Source organism: Balaenoptera acutorostrata, chromosome 12 (assembly GCF_949987535.1).
Source record: "Balaenoptera acutorostrata chromosome 12, mBalAcu1.1, whole genome shotgun sequence".
NCBI classification, from domain to species: domain Eukaryota; kingdom Metazoa; phylum Chordata; class Mammalia; order Artiodactyla; family Balaenopteridae; genus Balaenoptera; species Balaenoptera acutorostrata.
In genome coordinates this window covers 41,155,443-41,177,776 of record NC_080075.1, presented here as the reverse complement: position 1 = coordinate 41,177,776, position 22,334 = coordinate 41,155,443, and the positions used below count along the sequence as shown (strand labels likewise).

The window sequence follows — 22,334 nt, the reverse complement described above, 5'->3', positions numbered from 1 at the left end:
TTTTTCCATTAGAGTTCTGGAAATTCTTATCCATTTCAGTGGTATGATTTTAAAGTTATCAAAACCTGTATTCTAGAGTACTTGTCAGTCCTTTCCATGAATCTTTCTGAAGATGAAGTACTTTTGCAAATGTATCAGAGTTAAATAGTAAGTGTCTAAAAACGACAAAAGACTTTTAAAAATGGCCATGGTTAAAGATCTGATGCACTTTTAATAAGAAAACTTAGTTATTTCTGTGACACAACAATTTAAGATAGGGACTTCCCTGGTGGTCCAGTGGGAAGAATTGCCTTCCAATGCAGGGGATGCAGGTTCGATCCCTGATCAGGGAACTAAGATCCCACATGCCGCGGGGCAGTTAAGCCCGTGTGCCACAATTACTGAGCTCTCGCATCTCAACGAGATAGCCTGCATGCCGCAAACTCCAGGGCCCCTGCGCTCTGGACCTTGCCCACCACAACTACAGAGCCAACGTGCCCTGGTGCCCACATGCCACAACTAGAGAGAGAAAACCCACATGCCACAACTAGAGAGAAGCCCGTGTGCCACAACAAAGAGCTCATGCTGCAGCAAAAGATCCTGCATGCCTCAACAAAGACCCTGCATGCCACAACTAAGACCCAATGCAGCCAAAAAAAGAAAAATTTATTTTTTAAGATAATAATTAGACAGCAAGGATATTGACAAATTCTATGATCTTCAAACAATTTCTGGAATACCTGTATTAGTAACATATGTCCCCACACATATAATCTAAAAGGCTTATCATCCATCTGACAGAGATGAAAGACCTGTGTATTGAAAAACTACAAGACATTAATGAAAGCAATAGAAGAAGACAATTAAGTGGAAAGATAACCTATACTATTGATTGGAAGAATTAATATTGTTAAAATGTCCATACTACCTACATCTACATATTCAATGCAATCCCTATCAAAATTCCAATGGTATTTTTCACAGAAATAGAGTCAACAATCCTAAAATTTGTATGGAAACACAAAAGACCCTGAGTAGCCAAAGCAGTCTTGAGAAAGAACAGCAAAGCTGGAGGCATCACACTCCCTGATTAATTTAAACTATATTACAAAGCTATAGTAATTAAAACAGTATGGTTTTGGCATAAAAACAGACACATAGATTAATGGAACAGAATAGAGAGTCCAGAAATAAACCCAAACATATATATGATCAATTAATTTACCACAAAGGAGGCTAGAATATACAATGGGGAAAGTACAGTTTCTTCCATAAATGGTATTGGGAAAATTGGACAGCCAGATGTAAAAGAAGGAAACTGGATCACTATCTTACACCATACACAAAAATTAACTCAAAATGGATTAAAGACTTGAACATAAGACCTGAAACCATAAAAGTCCTAGAAGAAAACATAAGCAGTAAGCCCCTTGACATAGGTCTTGGCCATAATATTTTGAATCTGACATCAAAAGCAAAAGCAACAAAAGCAAAAATAAGTAAGTGGGACTACATTAAAGTAAAATACTTCTGCACAGCAAAGGAAACCATCAACAAAATGAAAATGCAACCTACTGAATGGGAGGAAATAATTGCAAATCATATTTCTGATAAGGGGCTAATATCCAAAATATACAAAGCATTTATACAACTCAGTAGCAAAACAAACACAAAAAAAGTCATGCCTATGTAATGAAACCCCAATAAAAACTGGAATTTTTACCCTGGGTGTGTTTTTCTGGCAAACAATACTCTGTGTATTGTTATGCATTGATGTGCCAGGAGGGTGATGCATCCTGACTCTCTGGGGAGGGGACATGGAAACTTTGCATTCAGGACCCTCTCAGACTTTGCCCTATGCATATCTTATTTTGGCTGATCCTGATTTATGTACTTTTTTGCTATAATAATACTGTAATTGTAAGTATAGTGTTTTTCTGAGTTTTGCAGCTTGTTCTGCTAAATTATTGAGCTTAAGGGGGTAGTTGGAACCCCAAATTTATAGCCACGTGGTCATAAGTATGGGTGGCTTGGAATCCCTCAGCTCCATGGCTGGTTTCTGAGGTGGTATCCTCTTTGTGAAGGATTTTGCCCTAACTTATGAAGACTGGCTCAACTCTGGGTCATTCATGTCCCAATTGCATTGCAGGATCGATGGTGGAAGGGGACTAGGTAGCCCATCATTCAGTAAGTAGACCTACACTTTATCTCCCAGTTTTCAGAATGAGTTATCTTCCAGTTTTCAGAATGAATCCCATACCTTGAGCTGTGCCTCGAGTCCTTGAGTCCAGAGCCCTCTAGTTTACTCTGTAGAATGGAAACCCACAGTCTTTCACCAGGAGAAGTGATGGGGTGGTAGTTGGGTTAAGTAAGTAGATTTTCAACCAGTTCTTTGGTTTCCAACTTCTCTTTGACTCAGAAGTACCTAGTGCTTTCCATATCTTTGTCTTTCTGGAGTTCTACAGTGGGAATTGATTCTTAGCTGTACCAGAGAAATCTATATACCCAGAAGTCCTAACACTCGTTTCTTACTATTTTCTATTATTTCTGCCATTTTCTTTGTTATATTTTTCAGTTTTGTGTTTGTGATAAACAATTGAGAGATTGAGTGGTTTTTCTGTACCTATTATTACCTGAATTTTATTTTTTTTAGCTAGTTGACTTTAGAGTGTTTGAAATATAAATAAATGTTTTGTGAATATTTAGAATAGCAGGTGTATTTATTTTGCTGTAGATGAATATAATTAAAAATTCTAAAATTACTGTGGTCAGGTTTTTATTAATATGGAAGCATAAACATGGAAATAAAATTTCATGTAAAATGTGCTGAACTATTTTTAATTTCTATAATTTCAAGCTGACAATTTCTGATAAATTACATATCTTATTTAATGGAGAAGACTGTCTGGATTAGCAGTGTGATTTATCTTCTAGGCCTAGCTACCAAGTGGACTATTTCAAAAACCAGAGCCGAAACTACTTCAATAGAGAAAATTATAGATGTGATCAGTAGTCTCCCTACTAAACTGTAAACATAGTGTGAGCAGGTATTTCAACATGGTGTTGAGCTTTGTGAACACTTAATAAATATTTGGTGATCAACTGACCAATGCTGACTAAAGTATGTGAAATCTTATAAATGACTAAGAAAGATCTTGAAAAAACAAGTGTAATCTGAGTTAGGGATAGATGTTTAAAAATCCACCGGAGTAGTTACTAAATGTGAAAAAAATGGCTGCTGCAAGGGGTTGAGTTATCTTTAAGGGCACGATAAATCTCAAGGACAGGAGTTGGAGCTTCAAAGTTCAGCTACCCTTCTCACATGAGACTCCTTTGCCTTTTTTTCCCTCAGTATTTTATTTTTTTTGCCTTAAGAAAAACTTTTCTAAGAATTTTCAAACATACAAAAGGGTAAATAAGTATTTACCTTTATTGAAGTATCAAGGTTTGATATCCTTAAGGAAACAAGTTCCATGAAGCTGCCCTGAAAATTCTGGGAAGTTGGGTAGGTATGCTTACCAGCTAAGCATACCTCCTAGAACACATGATTAAAATTTGTTAGAGCACATGCCAAGTAAACTATGAAAAACCTAACAAACTTTTTATCTTAGTTATTGGCATATCCCAATGATCTGTGCTGTTCTAGGGTGTGATGGCTTAGGAGTGAATATGATTTGAACCTAATACATTTTTAGAGGGTGTCAAATTCAGAACCAGGCAGATCCATCTCCTGACCCTAAACATGGTCCTAAAGTAAATCGCTTGAGGAAATTGGATCCCAGAGATTACAGGTGGGGAATTTTGAAGTGTGTCCATATTTCATTGGAGATCAAAGAAGCCTAACTAAAAGAATTGTGGGCTGACTTATATGATAACTTCTTTTTGAAAGGGCTATTTTATCTTGAAGATTATGAGTTTGGAGGAACTAAGGTGATTGGCAGTGGAAAGAATCAGAACATGTGAAATTCCTTAAAAATTTATTGACTTAAATAACTTTGTGTTAACACATAATTAAAAAAAAAAAACCTTTACACTTAAAAAAAAAATTTGTTAGAGCACAATGACTAATTGCTGTATACCAAAGACTTCCCAATTGCTTGAGGCTGTTTTTATTTATTTATTTATTTATTTTTTAGAGGCTGTTTTTAAATTGTTGATGTTCAAGCTTCAGTTTTCACTGGTGTGCTGCTACCTGATATGAATATATTTAACCAGATTCATCACTCTGTTAGAGTGTATACTTTTATTTTTTCTCACTCCCACCTAGCTTTCTATCACCAGATTTTGGGCTTGGTTAACTTTTCACCTGTCTGCCCTTAATTGGATGTTAAAGCAGCCAGGAAACTGGAAAGTTCCTGACATAGTGACTGTTACATAGCAGTTATGTAAGTCACTGAACTTTGGAATGTGTCCAGAGGTACTCTAGGCGAGTCCGTCATTGGCCAAATTTTTGTCTTATAAAACCAAATTAGTTTCTTTTTTAATGTGTAAATTTGTTAAATTAGCATGCAGAATATGGCAGTAGTACTCAACAGACACGCTAGTCAGTTGTGTATTAAATCTAGTAATGGGAAATGTGAATTTGCCTTTGAAATATGATTTGATTGCACTTCTGTGTTTACCTGTGCCAAATGAAACATGGTTGTATTTTGTTTACAAAGGCTCCAGTAACTTCCCAGGCATGGAGACATCAGATAAACAGAGACTTTATTATTTTATCACAGGTGGCAAGAAACAGGACTAATTACACAGATCTGAGAGGAATGAATTCTCCTATCCACTCTGTAGCTCTTCTTTTTGCTGAAGTTTCCTTCTATTGGTAATTTTCAATTCTGAATTGTGTAAGTTGAGAAGTTCAAGTGATTATAGCTTTTTTTTTTTCCTGTAAGAAGGACCAGGCATAGACAACAGTGATTTATAAAATTTGCTGTCAACTTGAAATATTTTCCTTTCTCCCCAGTGAAAAGTAATAGCATTTTTCTCTTTTCTTATTTTTAGCTTTGACTTTAATCTTTCCAAGTTGTCCATAGCCAGCACCTTATTTTCTTCTTGGTAACCTTTTTTTCCCCTGTTTAAATGTAGCCAGGATTTTTATTATAGTGGAAATGGGACCATTTAGCTATTAGTTGTTGCAGTCTGATATGAGATGAGTGAGTATTTTTACTTTAAAATACAGCTGACCTAAATTGCAAAAACAATAGACTCCTCAACACCAGTGCTTCTTAAATGATGTCTGTTGAGGACCAGATTTGTAGTGTATGTGTGTGTGTGTTGTGTTTTTAGAATTTTCAGTCTCTCACCAAAAATACAAAAAAATATAAGGTTCAATTATTTTGTTAGAATAATCAACACAAAAATACTGTCACATTGCCACAAAAGTTTCTGAAGGTTTACTCTCAGTCTCTACAGCCACCTCATAGTGGACTTGTAGACTGGCATTGGTCTGCAGACTGTACTTTGGGTAGTACTGCTCTAGATTTCCTGGCAAATGAGGAAAGCCAAGGATGCTGCATTGTGCTTTTGGTTACACACCAGATTGTATGCCCTTCAAAGTCATGTTCATGTTATTCATCTTTTTTGAGAGCTTAGGACAGGGCCTGATAGGAAGGTGGTTGAAAGTCGGTGATGAAGATTATATGGTGATAACAAGTGGAGTCAAAACTGAGTGGGCCAGAACAAATTCTGCAAATATTCAAAACTGAATTGTGAAGTAGTAACATAGGAGGGTTTCCATATCAGAGTATCTACTTTTTCTTCAGGGATAAAATAGGCCTTACAAAAATTTTCTAATAAAGTACATTCAATCCTGAAAGGCAATTGAGAGCCAGCTTTCATCATTTTGGTCTACTCTAAGAATACAAAAGCTCACACTACCTATTATATAAAATAGATAAATAACAAGGATTTACTGTATAGCACAGGGAACTATATTCAATATCTTGTAATAACCTATAATGAGAAGTGAAAAAATGCAGATATATACATATATGTGTATAACCAGATCGCTTTGCTGTAACCTGAAACTAACGCAATATTGTAAATCAACTATACTTCAAAAAAAAAAAAAAAAGAATACAAAAGCTGAGTTATGCCAGAGATAGTTTATAGGAGGGAATAAAGCTTTGGAAATTTAGCAAGGTTGAACCACTTCAAATTACCATTTTTGTAAGTCAAAAACAGTTGCATGCTGGCAATTTTGTGTAGCTCAATGTATAGATACGGCAACATGGAATGTTAATACTGGGGGCAGAGTACATAGACATCATTTAGCAAATTCCCTTCATTTAATTTCAGGGAAACTAAAGCCCCGAGAAATGTTTCAAACAGCAAAACCATTTTCTAACTGTAAGTACAGTAAACCAGATTTTACGAATTTACTGAAGGTAAATAAAAGGCAAAACTGAGTTGCGGGACTTCCCAGGTGGTCCAGTGGTTAGGACTCTGTGCTTCCAATGCAGGGGGACTGGGTTCGATCCCTGGTTAGGGAACTAGATCCCACATGCATGCTGCAATGAAGATCCTGCACACACGCTGCAACGAAGATCCCGTGTGCGGCAACTAAGACCCGGCGCAGCCAAATAAATTAAAACAACAACAACAACAACAACAACAAAACACAAAAACTGAGTTGCTTTTCTTTTGGACTATTTCTGCTTATGTTTTGGACTATGTTCTACTTAAAATAATATCATAAGCAATTTCAAGGGAAATATTTAAGTTTTTTTTTTTTTAATTTTATTTATTTATTTATTTATTTATGGCTGTGCTGGGTCTTCGTTTCTGTGCGAGGGCTCTCTCCAGTTGGGGGAAGCGGGGGCCACTCTTCATCGCGGTGCGCGGGCCTCTCATTATCGCGGCCTCTCCCGTTGCGGAGCACAGGCTCCAGACGCGCAGGCTCAGTAATTGTGGCTCATGGGCCTAGTTGCTCCGCGGCATGTGGGATCTTCCCAGACCAGGGCTCGAACCCGTGTCCCCTGCATTGGCAGGCAGACTCTCAACCACTGCGCCACCAGGGAAGCCCCTAGTTTTTTTAAAACAAGAAAACTGAGGACTTCCTTGGTGGGGCAGTGGATGAGACTCCACGCTCCCAGTGCAGGGGGCCCGGGTTTTATCCCTGGCTAGGGAACTAGAGCCCACATGCATGCTGCAACTGAGAGTTCGCATGCCACAACTAAGGAGCCCGCCTGCCACAACTAAGACCTGGTGCAACCAAATAAATAAAATAAATAAATAAATACAAATTTTAAAAAAAAGAAAAAGAAAACTTTTAAGAGCATTAGAAAACACTAGTTTACCTAAACCATTTTTTGGACAGTTTCACTTGCTTTAGCTCATCATATGATTTTTTTTATTCCAAGAGGCTATAGAAATGCAACTAAGATCTTTTGACCTGGTATTTGATCTTTAATTGTGTAAATATATATTTTTGTCAGAAAATATTCTGGTGAAATAAGAAGAAAAAACATTCTCTTTATTACCCTTTACTAACAAGCTAATATTAATAGTCACTAGAGGCAAATTGCTTTTGCTTTCTCAAGGTCTTAATTTCTATGTGTTGACAGCTGGTAGCATTCTGTAGTTTATAGGCTTAACTAAGGGAATGTGTGCACATTATGGCATAACATATTCTTGGAACCTTCACAGAACTGTTGACAAGTAAAGATTTGTTTTTGGTTACCATGAGTAGTTTCTATGGGGGTTGAACTATTGTTAGTTCTTGGTTAGCCTCCTATGCTTGTCAGTCTGTTTTTTTCAGAAATGACGAATTTAAATCTGCATGATGTGTTCCAGTTCACTTACTTAATGGAAATTAGGGGAGTGAATAACTTTCTGAAATTCTTAGTTACTGTTCCCATTAAGGAGTTGGAGAAGCAAATATTTATATCTCATGCATTATCTTGCTTAATTCCTAATCATTCTTTCTTCTTGGATATAACTTACTCACTAAAGAAATAGCTATCCATTCAAACAACTGCCTTGGCATATTCCAGCAATATTTTTTTTTTTTAATTTATTTATTTATTTATTTATGGCTGTGTTGGGTCTTCGTTTCTGTGGGAGGACCTTCTCTAGTTGTGGCAAGCGGGGGCCACTCTTCATCGCGGTGCGCGGGCCTCTCACTGTCGCGGCCTCTCTTGTTGCAGAGCACAGGCTCCAGACGCGCAGGCTCAGTAATTGTGGCTCACGGGGCCCAGCCGCTCCGCGGCATGTGGGATCTTCCCAAACCAGGTCTCGAACCCGTGTCCCCTGCATTGGCAGGCGGATTCTCAACCACTGCGCCACCAGGGAAGCCCCTCCAGCAATATTTTTTTCTTACAATATTAAAAACCCCACATATAATATAACTAGAAAAAGACAGTTATTTCCAAGCAGGATGAGATTGATGGTAAGTATATTATTTGTGGATGAGAATTTTCTGCTTTTTTTTTTTTTAGTTATATATATGAGTTACTAGCAATACTGACCATGATAAAGAATATTTCTTACAATTAAACTTTGTTTCTTTCTTGGAAAAATAGAATTACCTAAATTCAAGGTCATCTTATATTTGAGTCAATAAGATACTTATCCTAGAAGTTTATTATTTATCTTTGACAATATTTTATCGAGTTGATTAAAAAGAGCTACAAGTTATTAGATTGCATTGAGTTATCACTTATATTTGATACACTTTTAAGAAATAGTACTTTTGGGTTGTTGAAATTATGTCCCCAGTATTTATTCTTCTTGGTCATAAGAACCAAGATTTTTCACATTAATTTATATTTATTATATTAGACTAGCAAGTTTGCTTTCCTCTTTTGATATGGAATAAAATTAGAGAGATTATTGATTCTTGTATGGTAGTTCTATTTTTAATTTTTTGAGGAATCTCCATACTGTTTTCCATAGCGGCTGCACCCATTTATATTCCCACCAACAGTGCATGAGGGTTCCCTTTTCTCCATGTCCTTGCCAACGTTTATTATTCGTTGACTTTTGATACTAGCCATTCTGACAGCTGTGAGGTGATATCTTATTGTGGCTTTGATTTGCATTTCCCTGATGATTAGTGATGTTGAGCATCTTTTCATGTGTCTGTTGGCCATCTGCATATCTTTGGAAAAATGTCTGTTTAGGTCTTCTGCCCATTTAAAAAAATTTTTTTTTTGATATTGAGTTGTATGAATTCTTTGTATATTTTGGATATTAACTGCTTACCAGATATATTGTTTGAAAACACCTTCTCCCACTCAGTAGGTGGCCTTTTAGAACAAATTTTAGAATTATTTGTTCTAGTTCTGTGAAAAATACTGTTGGTATTTTTTTTGGGGGGGGGCTGTGTTGGGTCTTTGTTGCTGCTCACAGGCTTTCCCTAGTTGGCGGCGAGCGGGGGCTACTCTTCATTGTGGTGTGCAGGCTTATTGCGGTGGCTTCTCTTGCTGTGGAGCACGGGCTCTAGAGCGTGCGGACTTCAGTAGTTGTGGTGCGTGGGCTCAGTAGTTGTGGCACACGGGCTCTAGAGCACAGGCTCAGTAGTTGTGGCGCATGGGCTTAGCTGCGCCACGGCATGTGGGATCTTCCCAGACCAGGGCTCGAACCTGTGTCCCTTGCATTGTCAGGCAGATTCTTAACCACTGTGCCACCAGGGAAGTCCCTGCTGTTGGTATTTTGGTAGGTATTGCATTGCATTTTAAATTGCCTTGGGTAATATGGTCATTTTAGCAATGTTAATTCTTCCAACTTGTGAGCACAGTATATCTTTCCACTTGTCTGTGTCGTCTTTGGTTTCTTTCATTAGTGTCATAGTTTTTCGAGTACAGGTCTTTTACTTCCTTAGTTAGATTTGTTTCTAGGTGTCTTATTCTTCTGTAAATGATATTATTTTAAAAATTTCTCTTCTGATAGTTCTCTGTTAGTGTATAGAAATGCAACAGATTTCTGTATGCTAATTTTGTATCCTGCAACTTACTGAATTAAGTTATTAGTTCTAATAGTTTTTTGGTGGTATCTTTAGGATTTTCTATATATGGTATATCATCTGCAAACAGTGACAGTTTTACTTCTTCCCTTCTAATTTGGATTCCTTTTATTTTTTTTTCTTGTTTGACTTCTGTGGCTGGGACTTCCAATACTATGTTGAATAACAGTGACGAGAGTGGGCATCCTTGTCTTGTTGCTGATCTTAGAGGAAATGCTTTCAGCTTTTCACCGTTGAGTATGATGTTGGCTGCAGGTTTGTCACATGTGACTTTTATTATGTTGAGGTATGTTCCCTCTGTACCCACTTTGCTGAGAGTTTTTATCATAAATGGATGTTGAATTTTGTCAAAAGCTTTTTATGCATCTATTGAGATGATCATAGAATTTTTATTCTCCAGTTTGTTAATGTGGTGTATCACATGAATTGATTTCTGGATTTGAACTGTACTTGCATTCCTGGGATAAATCCCACTTGATCATGATGTATGATCCTTTAAATGTATTGTTGAATTTGATTTGTTGAGAATTTTTGCATCTATGTTTATCAGTGTTACTGGCCTGTAATTTTCTTTTTTTTGCAGTGTCTTTGTCTGGTTTTGTATCAGGATAATGCTGGCCTCAGAGAATGAGTTCAGAAGCATTCCTTCCTCTTCAATCTATTTTGGAATAGTTTGAGGATAGGCATTAACTCTTCTTTAAATGTTTAGTAGATTTCACCTATGAAGGCTTCTGGTCCTAGACTTTTGTTTATTGGGAGTTTTTTTGCTTGTTTTGTTTTTGTTTTTTAATTACTGATTCAATTTCATTACTGGTAATTGGTCTGTACATATTTTATATTTTTTCCTAATTCAGTCTTGGGAGATTATACATTTCTAGGACTTTATCCATTTCTTCTAAGTTGTTCATTTTATTGGTATATACTTGTTTGTTGTAATCTCTTACGATCCTTTGTAACTTCTCCTTGTTCATTTCTGATTTTATTTATTTAGGCCCTCTTTTTTTCCTGATGAGTCTGGCTAAAGGTTTATCAATTTTGTATATCTTTTCAAAGAACCAGCTCCTAGTTTCACTGATCTTTTTGTTTTTGTTTTGTTTTGTTTTAGTCTCTATTTCATTTATTTCTGCTCTGATCTTTATTATTTCTTTCTTTTTTGGGTATTTTAAAACATTATTGACCTACACAGAAGAATTCCAAATAATTTATATAGATACTTTGCCTCCAAGGAGGTGGAGCATAACTTCCTATTCTTTAAGTGTGGGCTGCTCATGGTGACTTCCCACCAAAGAGTAGATTATAGAAAAAGGGGAGAAAAGAGTTATTTTACAGTGGAGAAACCTGAAAAACACTACCTCAGCTAGGTTCCATTAACAGTGGTAAGCCATGTTGATAGCATGTACCCTTGATGTGGTATGATGAGAATGGCAATTCACCTCTGGTCTTTCTCCCAAAACCTATAACCCCAGTCTAACCATGAGAAAAACATGAGGCATATTCAAACTGAGGGACATTCTACAAAGTACCTGACCAGTACTCCTCAAAACTGTCAAGGTTATCAAAAACAAGGAAAGTTTGAGAAACTGTCATAGCCGAGGGAAGCTTAAGGAGACATGTTGACTAAATGTAGTGTAACTTGGATGGGATCCTGGAACATAAAAAGCACATCAGGTAAAAACTAAGGAAATATGAATAACATATAGACTATGGTTAATAATAATGTTATCAGTATTGATTCACTAATTGTCACAAGTGTGACTTTACTTATGTAAGATGTTAATAGCCTAGGAAATTGAGTGTGTGGTATATTGAATCTGTACTATCTTCACAAGTTTTCTGTACATCTGTTCTAAAGTTAGTTTTATTAAAAACATTTAAAAAAATTGTAGATACTACTAGAGCCCCCTATATGCCTCTCAGATTTCATTCTCCTTGTCCTTTGAAGTAAGCTCTGGCCTGCATTAGGTGTTTATCAATCTCATGCATAATTTTACATTTTTACTACATACATATTTTAAATTTATAGTATTTTTTTATCTTATAAAATTTCATATAAATAGTGTCATACTTTATGTATTTGTGTGCAGTTGCCTTTTTTGTTATTGTTGTTCGACATTATGTGTTTGTGCTTTATCCATGTTGATAGATATAATTCTAATTCATTTACTATGTATCAGTCCATGGTTTGAATGTCACTAACCATTTTTTTTGTTGTTGTTCCGGACATTGGGGTTGATTCTAATTTGTTACTATTACCAACATTGTTGCAATAACCATTCCTGCATAGGACTCCCAGTGCATAGGTTTAAGAGTTCCTCTAAGTTTTTTCCATTGCAGAAGAGTTGCTGAATTCTAGAATACGTACATCTTAAATTTTGACAGATAATGCAAAATTGCTCTTCAAAAATGTTCTGTTCCCACAACAGTATATGAGAATTGTTGGTGAGGAAGTGAAGAAACAATTTTTAATATTGTGCGGCATTTTACTTTTTGCCAGTTTAATGGAAGGGAAATGGTATTAGTTTACATTTTCTTTATTATTAATGTTGAGCATATTTTTATTGATTTATTATTAAGTTTCGCTTTCTATGAATAGTCTGCTCATATTTTTGGTCTCTATATTTTAGCTGGTAGGTCTTTTTGATTTCAAGGAGTTCTTTATTTATTCTGCATACTACTCTTCTGTCAGTTATATACTTTACAAAATCTCAGTATTTCATTTGAATTTGTAACTTTAAAAAATGGTATCTTTTTTGTAAGAAGTTATTTTTTGCTTTTTAAAAAATTGAGTATAATTTATATGATAGTACTTAAGTATTCAGTTTGAGTTTTTGAGAAATATATATACCTGTGTAATCCACACTTCTATCATCATCTTATCATCCTATCATCACCACAGAAAGTTCCCTCATTCCTCTTCCCAGTCAGCCCCACCTCTGCCTCAGGTAACCACTTTTCTGGTTTCTGTTATCAAAGATTAGTTTTGCTTGTTCTAGAACCTAACATAAATGGAATCATACAGTATATACTCGATGTATCTAACTTTTAAAATTCAGCATAATATCTGAAATTTATGCATGTTTTTGTATCTATCACTAGTTTTTTTTTTTTTTATAGACTTTATTTTAAGAACGGTTTTTGGTTTACAGAAGAATTGAATGGAAAGTGCAGAGAGTTAACATATACTCCCTTGCTCTCTGCTCCCAAGCAATTTCCCCTATTATGAACATCTTGCATTAGTGTGGTACATTTGTTACAGTTGAGGAGCCTGTGTTGATTACATTATTAACTAAAATCCACGGTTTACATTAGAATTCACTCTTTGTCTTGTACATTCTGTTTGTATATTCTTTCTACACAAATGTTTAGTTATGTGTGTCCACCATTTAGTATCAGATTTTGTACACTATACAGAATTGTTTCACTGCCTGAAAAATCCCTTGTGTTCCACCTATTCATCTCTCCCTTCCTCCCTCTGAACTCCTGGCAACCACTGATCTTTTTACTGTCTCCATAGTTTTGACTTTTCCAGAATGTCATATAGTTGGAATTGCCATGATCAAACACTTACACAGCCCATATTCTAGGGAATGGGACATAGACCCTTAACTCTTCGTGGGAGAAGGGTCAAAGAATTTTGGAGCCAAGTTTTAAAATAACCATATTCTATATTATATCTACATATTATAAATGGGGAAATTGAGGTACAACAAGACTAAAAGACTTTCCCAAAATCAAGTGAGTACAGGACTAGTTTTTTTTTTGGGGATTCCAGATTTCATGCTCATCCAACTATTCACTCATTCAGTATATATTTGCTGATCACCTACTATATGCCAGTCACTGTGCGAGGCTCCAGGGGTTAAATATTAAACAAGAGAGGCAAGGTCTCTGCCCTCTTAAAGAACTTACATTTAGAGCAAGAAATAGGCCTGATGTAGGTTTCTTTTTTTAATTAAGATTTTTATTTAGAGATAATTGTAGATTCACATGCAGCTATAAGAAATAATACAAAGAGATACCATTGTAGTTTTTATTGATTCCCCCTAACGATAACGTACTGCAAAACTGTAGTATAATATCACAACCACTATATTAACATTGGTACAGTCAAGATACAGAACTTTCCATCACCACTAAGATCCCTCATGTTGCAGTTTTATAGCCACATCTACTTTCCTCCCACCCACCCTTGCTCCTTCCTTTTTTTTTTTTCCCCTTTAAACAACTGATAATCAATTAATTAAAATAGTTGATTTAAGCATCTGCAGTAGTGATTCAGCCTCGACTCCTGGCTAAATACTGATGGAAGTAATCTGCTTAACAATCTCAGAAGGACTGTTCAAGTCAATGAGTTTCTTGTATATCCTCATCTGAAAAAGAGACCAAATCTTTCAGCAGAAGGAGTTTTTCTTGTAGTGATTCTCAGAGTCCTGGTAGGCCTCCAAACTGGTCTTTTCATTTTAAGATTCTTTTCCTTTGCACCTCTCATCTCTTTTCCTTTGCACCTCTCATCAAGTCTGCACAAACCTTCTCCAGAGGTTTTACGTTGTGACTGGATAGGGTGATTCTAATTTGGTGAAATTGCCACCTCTGGTTCCACGGGTATCTTTCTGGTATCTTTCAAAGCCATGGTTGTGATGTACCTCCCTGACTGACTCGTTCCTGGGTGAGAGCAAACAGTGGCGAGTCAAGAGCAGGAGCGAGTGGACCCGAGGTCAGCTGCAGCTGCAGCCACATATTCCTCAAAGAGCCCCCACCCCTTCCTTAGTCGCTAGCAACTACTGATCTGTCTTCCATTTCTGTAATTTTGCCATTTCAAGTATATGATATAAATGGAATAGTACAATGTGTAACTTTTCCTGATTGGGTTTTTTCACTCAGCATAATTCTCTGAGAATTTATGCAAGTTGTAGTATCAATGGCCCATTTCCTTTTTATTGTAGAGAAATAGTCCATGGTATGGATATACCACAGTTCATTTAACCATTCACCAGTTGAAGGATGTCTGGTTTGTTTCTAATTTTTGGCTATTACAAATAAAGCTGCCATAAACATTTGTGTATAGCTTTTTGTATGGGTGTAAGTTCTCCTTTCTCTGGGATAAATGCCCAGGAACGCTATTGCTGGGTCATATGGAAGTTGCATGTTTAGTTTTATAATAAATTGCCAAAATGTTTTGCAGTGTGGGTGTGCCATTTTACATTCCCACCAACAATGTATGAGTGATCCAGAGTCTCTGTATCCTGTCTTGTCACTATTTTTACATTTTAGCCTTTCTGATAAGTGTATAGTGACATCTCATTGTGGTTTTAATTTGCATTTCTCTGGTGGCTAATGATGTTTAGCATTTTTCATTGTACTTATTTACCATCTGAATATCTGCTCTGGTGAAATGTCTCTCATATGTTTTATCCAGTTTCTAACGGGATTGTTTATTTTTTAATATCACACTTTGAAAGTTCTTTTTTGTTTTTTCTTTTGGCCGCAGCGTGTGGCATGCGGGATCTTAAAGAGTTCCCCGACCAGGGATGGAACTCGCGCCCGCTGCGGTGGAAGTGTGCAGTCTTAACCGCTGGACCTCCAGGGAAGTCCCTGAAAGTTCTTTATATATTCTAGATACTAGTCCTTGGTTAGATATGCGGCTTGAAATATCTTCTCCCAATTTGAAGTATATCTTTATCCCCTTCACAGGGTTTTTTGCACATGGTGAAGGTTAATTTTGATGAGGTCGAATTTAACAGTTTTTGCTTTTATGGATCATGCTTTTGGTGTCAAGTCTAAGAATGCTTTGATTAGTCCTAGATCCCAAAGATTGTCTTTCTTTTTCTTCCTAAGATTTACAGTTTTTCATTATATCTAAGCCCGTGATGCACTTAAAATTTACTTTTATATGTTATGAGACTAAGGTTGAGGTTCTCTTTTTTAACCTATGGATATCTACTTGCTTGAGCACCTTTTGCTGAAAATGCTATCTTTCTTTCCTTCATTGAATTGCTTTTGCACCTTTGTCAAAGATGAGTTGCCCATTTTGTGGGGGTCTGTTTCTGTGTTTTTTATTGGTCTGTGTATTCCATTGGTCTATGTATCTGTCTGTCTGCAGATATCACAGAATCTTGATTACTGTAGTGGTGAATTAAATCTTGAAATGCAGAAGACCAATTCCTCCCACTTTATTGTTCTTATTCAAAATTGTTTTATCTACTCCACTTCCTTTGCCTTTCCATTTAAATTTTACAATAATTTTGTCTATACCTACAAAAAATCTTGCTAGGATTTTTTTTTAAATTTTTTTATTAATAGCTACTTTAATTAATTAATTTATTTATTTATTTTTGGCTGTGTTGGGTCTTTGTTTCGTGTGAGGGCTTCCTCTAGTTGCGGCAAGCGGGGGCCACTCTTCATCGCGGTGCGCGGGCCTTTCACTATCGCGGCCCCTCCCATTGCCGGGCACAGGCTCCAGACGCGCAGGCTCAGTAGTTGTGGCTCACGGGCTCAGTTGCCCCGCGGCATGTGGGGTTTTCCGAGACCAGGGCTCGAACCCGTGTCCCTTGCCTTAGCAGGCAGATTCTCAACCACTGCGCCACCAGGGAAGCCCTCTTGCTAGGATTTTGATCGGAACTGCATACATACCAGTCTGTTTCTTTTCTCTGAAATAGAACAACTTGGCATGTTTTTACGTCTCTTCTGTTTTCCTGTCTCCTATTACCTCACTTTTTTTGTTCATTTGAAATTTAAGTTTCAAACTGATAATTATTAATTTTTAACATTTAAAAGTTGTAATTGGATCATCATATTTCAGTCAAATACATTTTTAGCATATTGCTGATCTGTGTAGACTAGGTGACCAGTGGTTTCTCCAAGCTGCCCACCAGCAGCCACATCATGTGGGGTTGTTCTATGATTATATTCTAGCAGCACAACATTGTCAATAACATTAATATGATGGTTTGCATTTTTATCTTTCAATCAGATTCTTCCTTTCTCCTGATTTCCTAGCCTAAATATCCTTTAGCTCTGAGCCCCTTGCTAATTTGCAAGGCTGGATTAGGCAAACAGATATCAACACCATGGGATTATTTTCTACTTTATCTAGGAGTTTATAGTTTGTGATATATATGGTAAGATTTTGTAGAGCAAGGAGTTGGTAACTGTAGATACTTCTAGACTTAATCTTCAACATTTATTACTTTTGGTTTAAAAAGTTGTTGATACAGTTGTGCTTCTTAGAACATAAATTCAAAAAGTTGTGTTAGATGCTATATTTGCAGAGATACATAAAGTAGACTCTGTCAAAGATTAAAGTCTGTTGGGTGAAATAGACTTGTAAACAGAAAGCTTCATTACACTGAGGTAAGTGCTATGATAGAGATATTAGGGCATTTTTGGAATAGAGAGGCACCCTTACCTTACTAGGGGAGGAGGAATATTGGGGGAGTCATGCTTGAACTGAGTCTTGAATGGTGAATAGAAGTTAATCCGGTGAAGGTGGTGATGAAAGGACATTTCAGGCAGTTAGAATAGCGTGAACAGAGGCACACAGAAAGAAGCAGCTAGCATATTGGGATTGGTAGCAGGGGCATTATGAACAAGTTAGTGCTGTTTGAGTGGCAAGTGTGGGAGGCAGGGAGTAAAATAAGATAGGAGGATAATGTTACCAGAAAACTGGGTTTGCCCAAGAGTGGTGAGAATTGAGCCAATAGCCACAACCAAGCCAGAGATTGAGAGAAGGAAGGATTTATTACTTGCAGCAAGTAAGGAGAACACTGGAGATCTTTCTCAAAGCAGTGTCTTCCTGAACAGCAAAATTGGGGAAGTTTTAAACTAAGGGTACATGTATATTCATGAAGGGGCTTGAGCAGAGGAGAATTCAGCATAGAATTGGGACAAAGGTTGGCAGAGTCCAGGCTTTAGTTGATTAAAGTCTAGACTATCAACATCTTCATTCCATCCTCCACCTGGTGGGGGCCTTAGTTCCTGCAGAACTCAAAGATATATTATGTATATCCCTTGAGGAACGAGGACCCTGCCCCAAGGCTGCACTGTTGTTTCTTGACTGCTCCTCCCTAGTTTCTGCATTCCCTCCCTTAAGATCATTAATTACTGAGATCTGTTCAAGGGCAAGCATGGCAGCCAGGCTTAGATCACAAAATGGCTTAGGCCTAAATGGGTTCTCTTATGTCAAGAGAGCCATTCTTGGTTCTCTTTCTCCAAGGACCCTCTAGCCTATCTGCTTATAATAAGTCAGCTCACATTTTGAAGGGCCTGTTGTGTTGGGTTTGGACTTGATCCTCAGTAGCTCTCAAACCTATCAGACCCAGGGTTTCCTTTTTATAGTAAATATTTTCCAGTGTCCCTGTTGGGCTGCACCCTGCAGGCCTAGAAGGCCTGCACTTGCCCAGCTTCAAGACCGAAGAAAGAGCTCAGAGTCAGCGACAGAGACATCAGTGGTTTAATGGATGGGGGAGCTTACACATCTGCAGCAAGGTCCTGGGGCAACACCCCACCACGTGTGACAGACAGCAGGCAGGACATGGTGGCAGGCTTCGCTCCTGGGTGGAAGGGGAGATTGCCAATTATAGGGGGAATTACATCAGGTTGGCTCATTAGTTACCAGGGAAACCAGCAGAGGGGCACACCCCTCACCACCCTTTTGATAAGAACAGTCACTAGCTGGGGTCTGGGGCAAGTTTGTAGGAAGGTCAGTCATAGTGTAGGGTATAGGTGAAGCAGGCACTGGTCAGGCAGGGGATGTACAGAGAGCAAGAGAACAGCCATCTTGAGTGGTCTGACCATACAGTTCCTTTATTAACCTTAAATGAAATGCATGTATAATTATAGTTCACATATAGTAAAATTAACATGTATAATTTCTAATAATATGATGGCATACATGTAATATAAAGGAAAGTTATAAGGAAAATAAAATAATACAGTAATTTAAAATATATATTTAACAATGTAAATGTCAAAGCATTAGTGCATTAGAACATGTAATGAATTAATCAAATACTTGCACCTATATGTAGAATCACTGTGAATGTGCAGCAGTAAATGCAGACATATATAGATGTGTTGTTTTGGTAGTTCAGATATCAAAATATGAATGGTATTGCCACTGGTAATGAGATTTTCCAAAATGCTCAGCAACCTATTTGTAAAGTTCTGACCAAACCAAAGTATTGATACAACCTGTATTAGTTGCATTCCTGGAAAATTTAGAGCTTATTAATAAAACTGTGCCAAAAAATAATTTTTTATGTAAAAAGAAAAAGATTAATTTCTAAGCCCAGGTAGTTACAAACAGGTTCCACATAATATTAGATGGGACATTGCCAAGTCATGTAGGACATGTGTCAGTTTGTTTTGTAGGATGTTCTTGAGCAGGCGTTGGCAAATTACATCCTGCAGGACACACTATTTTTGTATAGCCCATTAGCTAAGAATGGTTTTTACATTTTTAAAGAGTTGGGCAAGTAGAAACAAGAATATGTTACAGAGACGGTAATACCGTTTTTGGATGAATTGACCCCAGTTCAGGATATTATTGACTGGAACCCAACCAAAATAACTTCTGTCACAAGTGAAGTTAAATCAGAATAGATTTCTTAATATGCTTTGAGGAAAAGAATGATACACATCACCTGTGTTGTGATGTGATAGTGTGAAGCAAAGTGCTGGTGGAAATAATTTTATTTAATTATAGTATATTATACAAATTAATGTTTCTGTTGAGTGGCATAGCCAGAGATTTTGGGTCCTCCTACCTGGTAAATAGGCAGATATTCAGTAAACATTTGTTGAATTGTAATGTGAAATATCTTTAATCTATGTTGTAATATTTATCGTACAACTTTTTCATATTAATGGAGGAATGAAAGACAGCATGTTTGTCTTTCAGCCTCCGTTCCACCTATTCTACCTATACTCCACCTGTACACTGTCTACCTTTACATTCCTCTGTTCTCACTGCTACTGCTCAAGTGTAGGCAGGACTCTTGGTTCCAAATGATAGGAATACAGCTTAAACTATCTTGAATAGTAAATGGGAGTTTTTGGTGCCTACAGGTGGAAAAGATGCCGAGATAACATACAGAGTTGAAGAAAGGTCTGCAGGAACCAAGGCCTTGGGGGTTACAGAACAGGATATCACTCCATTAGAACCCACTCTCATCTCTGCTTGGCTTCATTCTATTTTACTGCAATCAGGCTTTTGCCAAAAGATCAAAGATGTCTGTCTGCAACCCTCCAGTCTCATGTTCTTCTGGTACCATGACCCCAGGAGGCAAGACCACTTCTCCTCCTAAATTGGGAGATAAATTTGGATCAATCATTGTGCCCAGAGAAAGGAGGTACTATGATATTTTGGTTTGGAGCTCATACCAATCCTCATGGCCAGGCAGGGGGAAGCTTGTTCTGAGACCAAATCATTAACCATCACTGACCTATTCAGGCCTCCATTGCCCCAGCCCTTTGATGATTTCCCGCTTCAGTTTAGCTGCTTACTGTTCTCAGAACAGCAATGGCAATTAAGATTTGAAAATTTATGGAAAAGAATAAAGTAGTATACAGTTTCAGAGTAGTATTATTGGATATGAGCTATTTGGTTGAAGATGGGCTATAAAACTAAACTAATTCATTCACTTAACAAAATTTACTTAGTACTTCGTATGGACAAGGCATTACCTAGTTATAGTATATCAAACCAAGCCTGGCTACAAGGCACTGTGAAATTATGTAAAATTTCATCAGAGCACTAATTCATTTTATTCTCTTGTTTTATTATTTTTACATTTTAATTTTATTTATATTTTATTATTTCCTCATCATGGAACTGGATATTTATAGATTCTAGTTATTGATAGAGAATTTGAGTGACACAGATTTTTTTTTTTTTTTTTTGGCCACGCCGTGTGGCTTGTGGGATCTTAGTTCCCCTACTGTGGATTGAACCTGGGTCCTCGGCAGTGAGAGCGTGGAGTCCTGTCCACTGGACCGCCAGGGAATTCCCAACATGGAATTTTTCAAAATAGCTTTTCTGATATTCAGTATTTTCAAAGGGAATATTTTTGTATTTATGAAGCACTTATTCTCATTACTGTCTTTTGATGACCCTTTTTGAAAGCTTATTCAGTGATTAAGAATCACTCAAGGGCTTCCCTGGTGGCGCAGTGGTTGAGAATCTGCCTGCTAGTGCAGGGGACACGGGTTCGAGCCCTGGTCTGGGAAGATCCCACATGCCACGGAGCAGCTGGGCCCGTGAGCCACAATTGCTGAGCCTGCGCGTCTGGAGCCTGTGCCCCGCAACGGGAGGGGCCGCGATGGAGAAAGGCCCGCGCACCGCGATGAAGAGTGGCCCCCGCTTGCCGCAACTGGAGAAAGCCCTCGCACGAACCGAAGACCCAATACAGACAAAAATAAATAAATTAATTAATTAAAAAGAAAATCCTTAAAAAAAAAAAAAAAAAAAGAATCACTCAAAATGTGATCTGTAGTTAAGATGCATCTTTTTCTAATTATCTACCAAATTCATATTTGTTATTTTTTCTGTCATTATAGTCTATTGCATCTGCAGACATGGATTTCAACCAGCTGGAGGCATTCTTGACTGCTCAAACCAAAAAGCAAGGCGGGATCACATCTGACCAAGCTGCTGTCATTTCCAAATTCTGGAAGAGCCATAAGACAAAAATCCGAGAGAGCCTCATGAACCAGAGCCGCTGGGACAGTGGGCTTCGGGGCTTGAGCTGGAGAGTTGATGGCAAATCGCAGTCAAGACACTCAGCTCAAATGCACACTCCTGTTGCCATAATGGAGCTGGAAATAGGGAAAAGTGGACAGGTGAGTTCAATTTCAATTTCCCTTTGTAAACTGTATTTTCCATTACATATTAGCCATACATTCAGAATGATGTTATGTAACAGTCTTTGTTTGCAGAGATAATGATAACAGGAAAAGATTCTGGTTTTCAGAATCCCTTTTCAAAGATAGAATCATCTGAAAGTTTGGATATTCCCAACTGTGGATAGAGTCTGAAAACCAGCCTCCGGCAGCTATCTCAAAAGAACAAAATGGGTCAATAAGGTGATTGCACAGAAGTTGGCCACTGTTCCCTTTTGGTTAGATCTGAGTTCATGGCGTTTGGTCAGAATCTCCAAGGCAATGATAAAGATGCTAAGTAAAGACCAGGAATTGAGATTAAACAACATAGAACAAACCTATCTCACAAAACTCATCTTTATAGGCATTCAGATATAGGAGGCAATGTGTTTTTTTTTTAATAAATTTATTTTTATTTATTTATTTATTTTTGGCTGCATTGGCTCTTCATTGCTGCGTGCGGGCTTTTTCTAGTTGCGGTGAGCGGGCTTCTCATTGTGGTGGCTTCTCTTGTTGT

At 37.4% G+C, this 22,334-nt stretch overlaps 1 protein-coding gene and 1 pseudogene across 1 annotated transcript in view; one reads left to right on the top strand and one right to left on the bottom strand.

Moving 5' to 3' along the window:
* Positions 1-22,334, top strand: part of COMMD1 (copper metabolism domain containing 1) — a 147,880-nt gene that overhangs the window by 48,154 nt on the left and 77,392 nt on the right. Inside the window, exon 2 of the mRNA XM_007189711.3 lies at positions 21,497-21,778. Within this exon, the coding sequence (XP_007189773.1) occupies positions 21,497-21,778 (282 nt within the window). The remainder of the gene's footprint in view (positions 1-21,496; positions 21,779-22,334) is intronic.
* LOC103017127 (40S ribosomal protein S20-like) lies at positions 14,173-14,570 on the bottom strand (annotated as a pseudogene).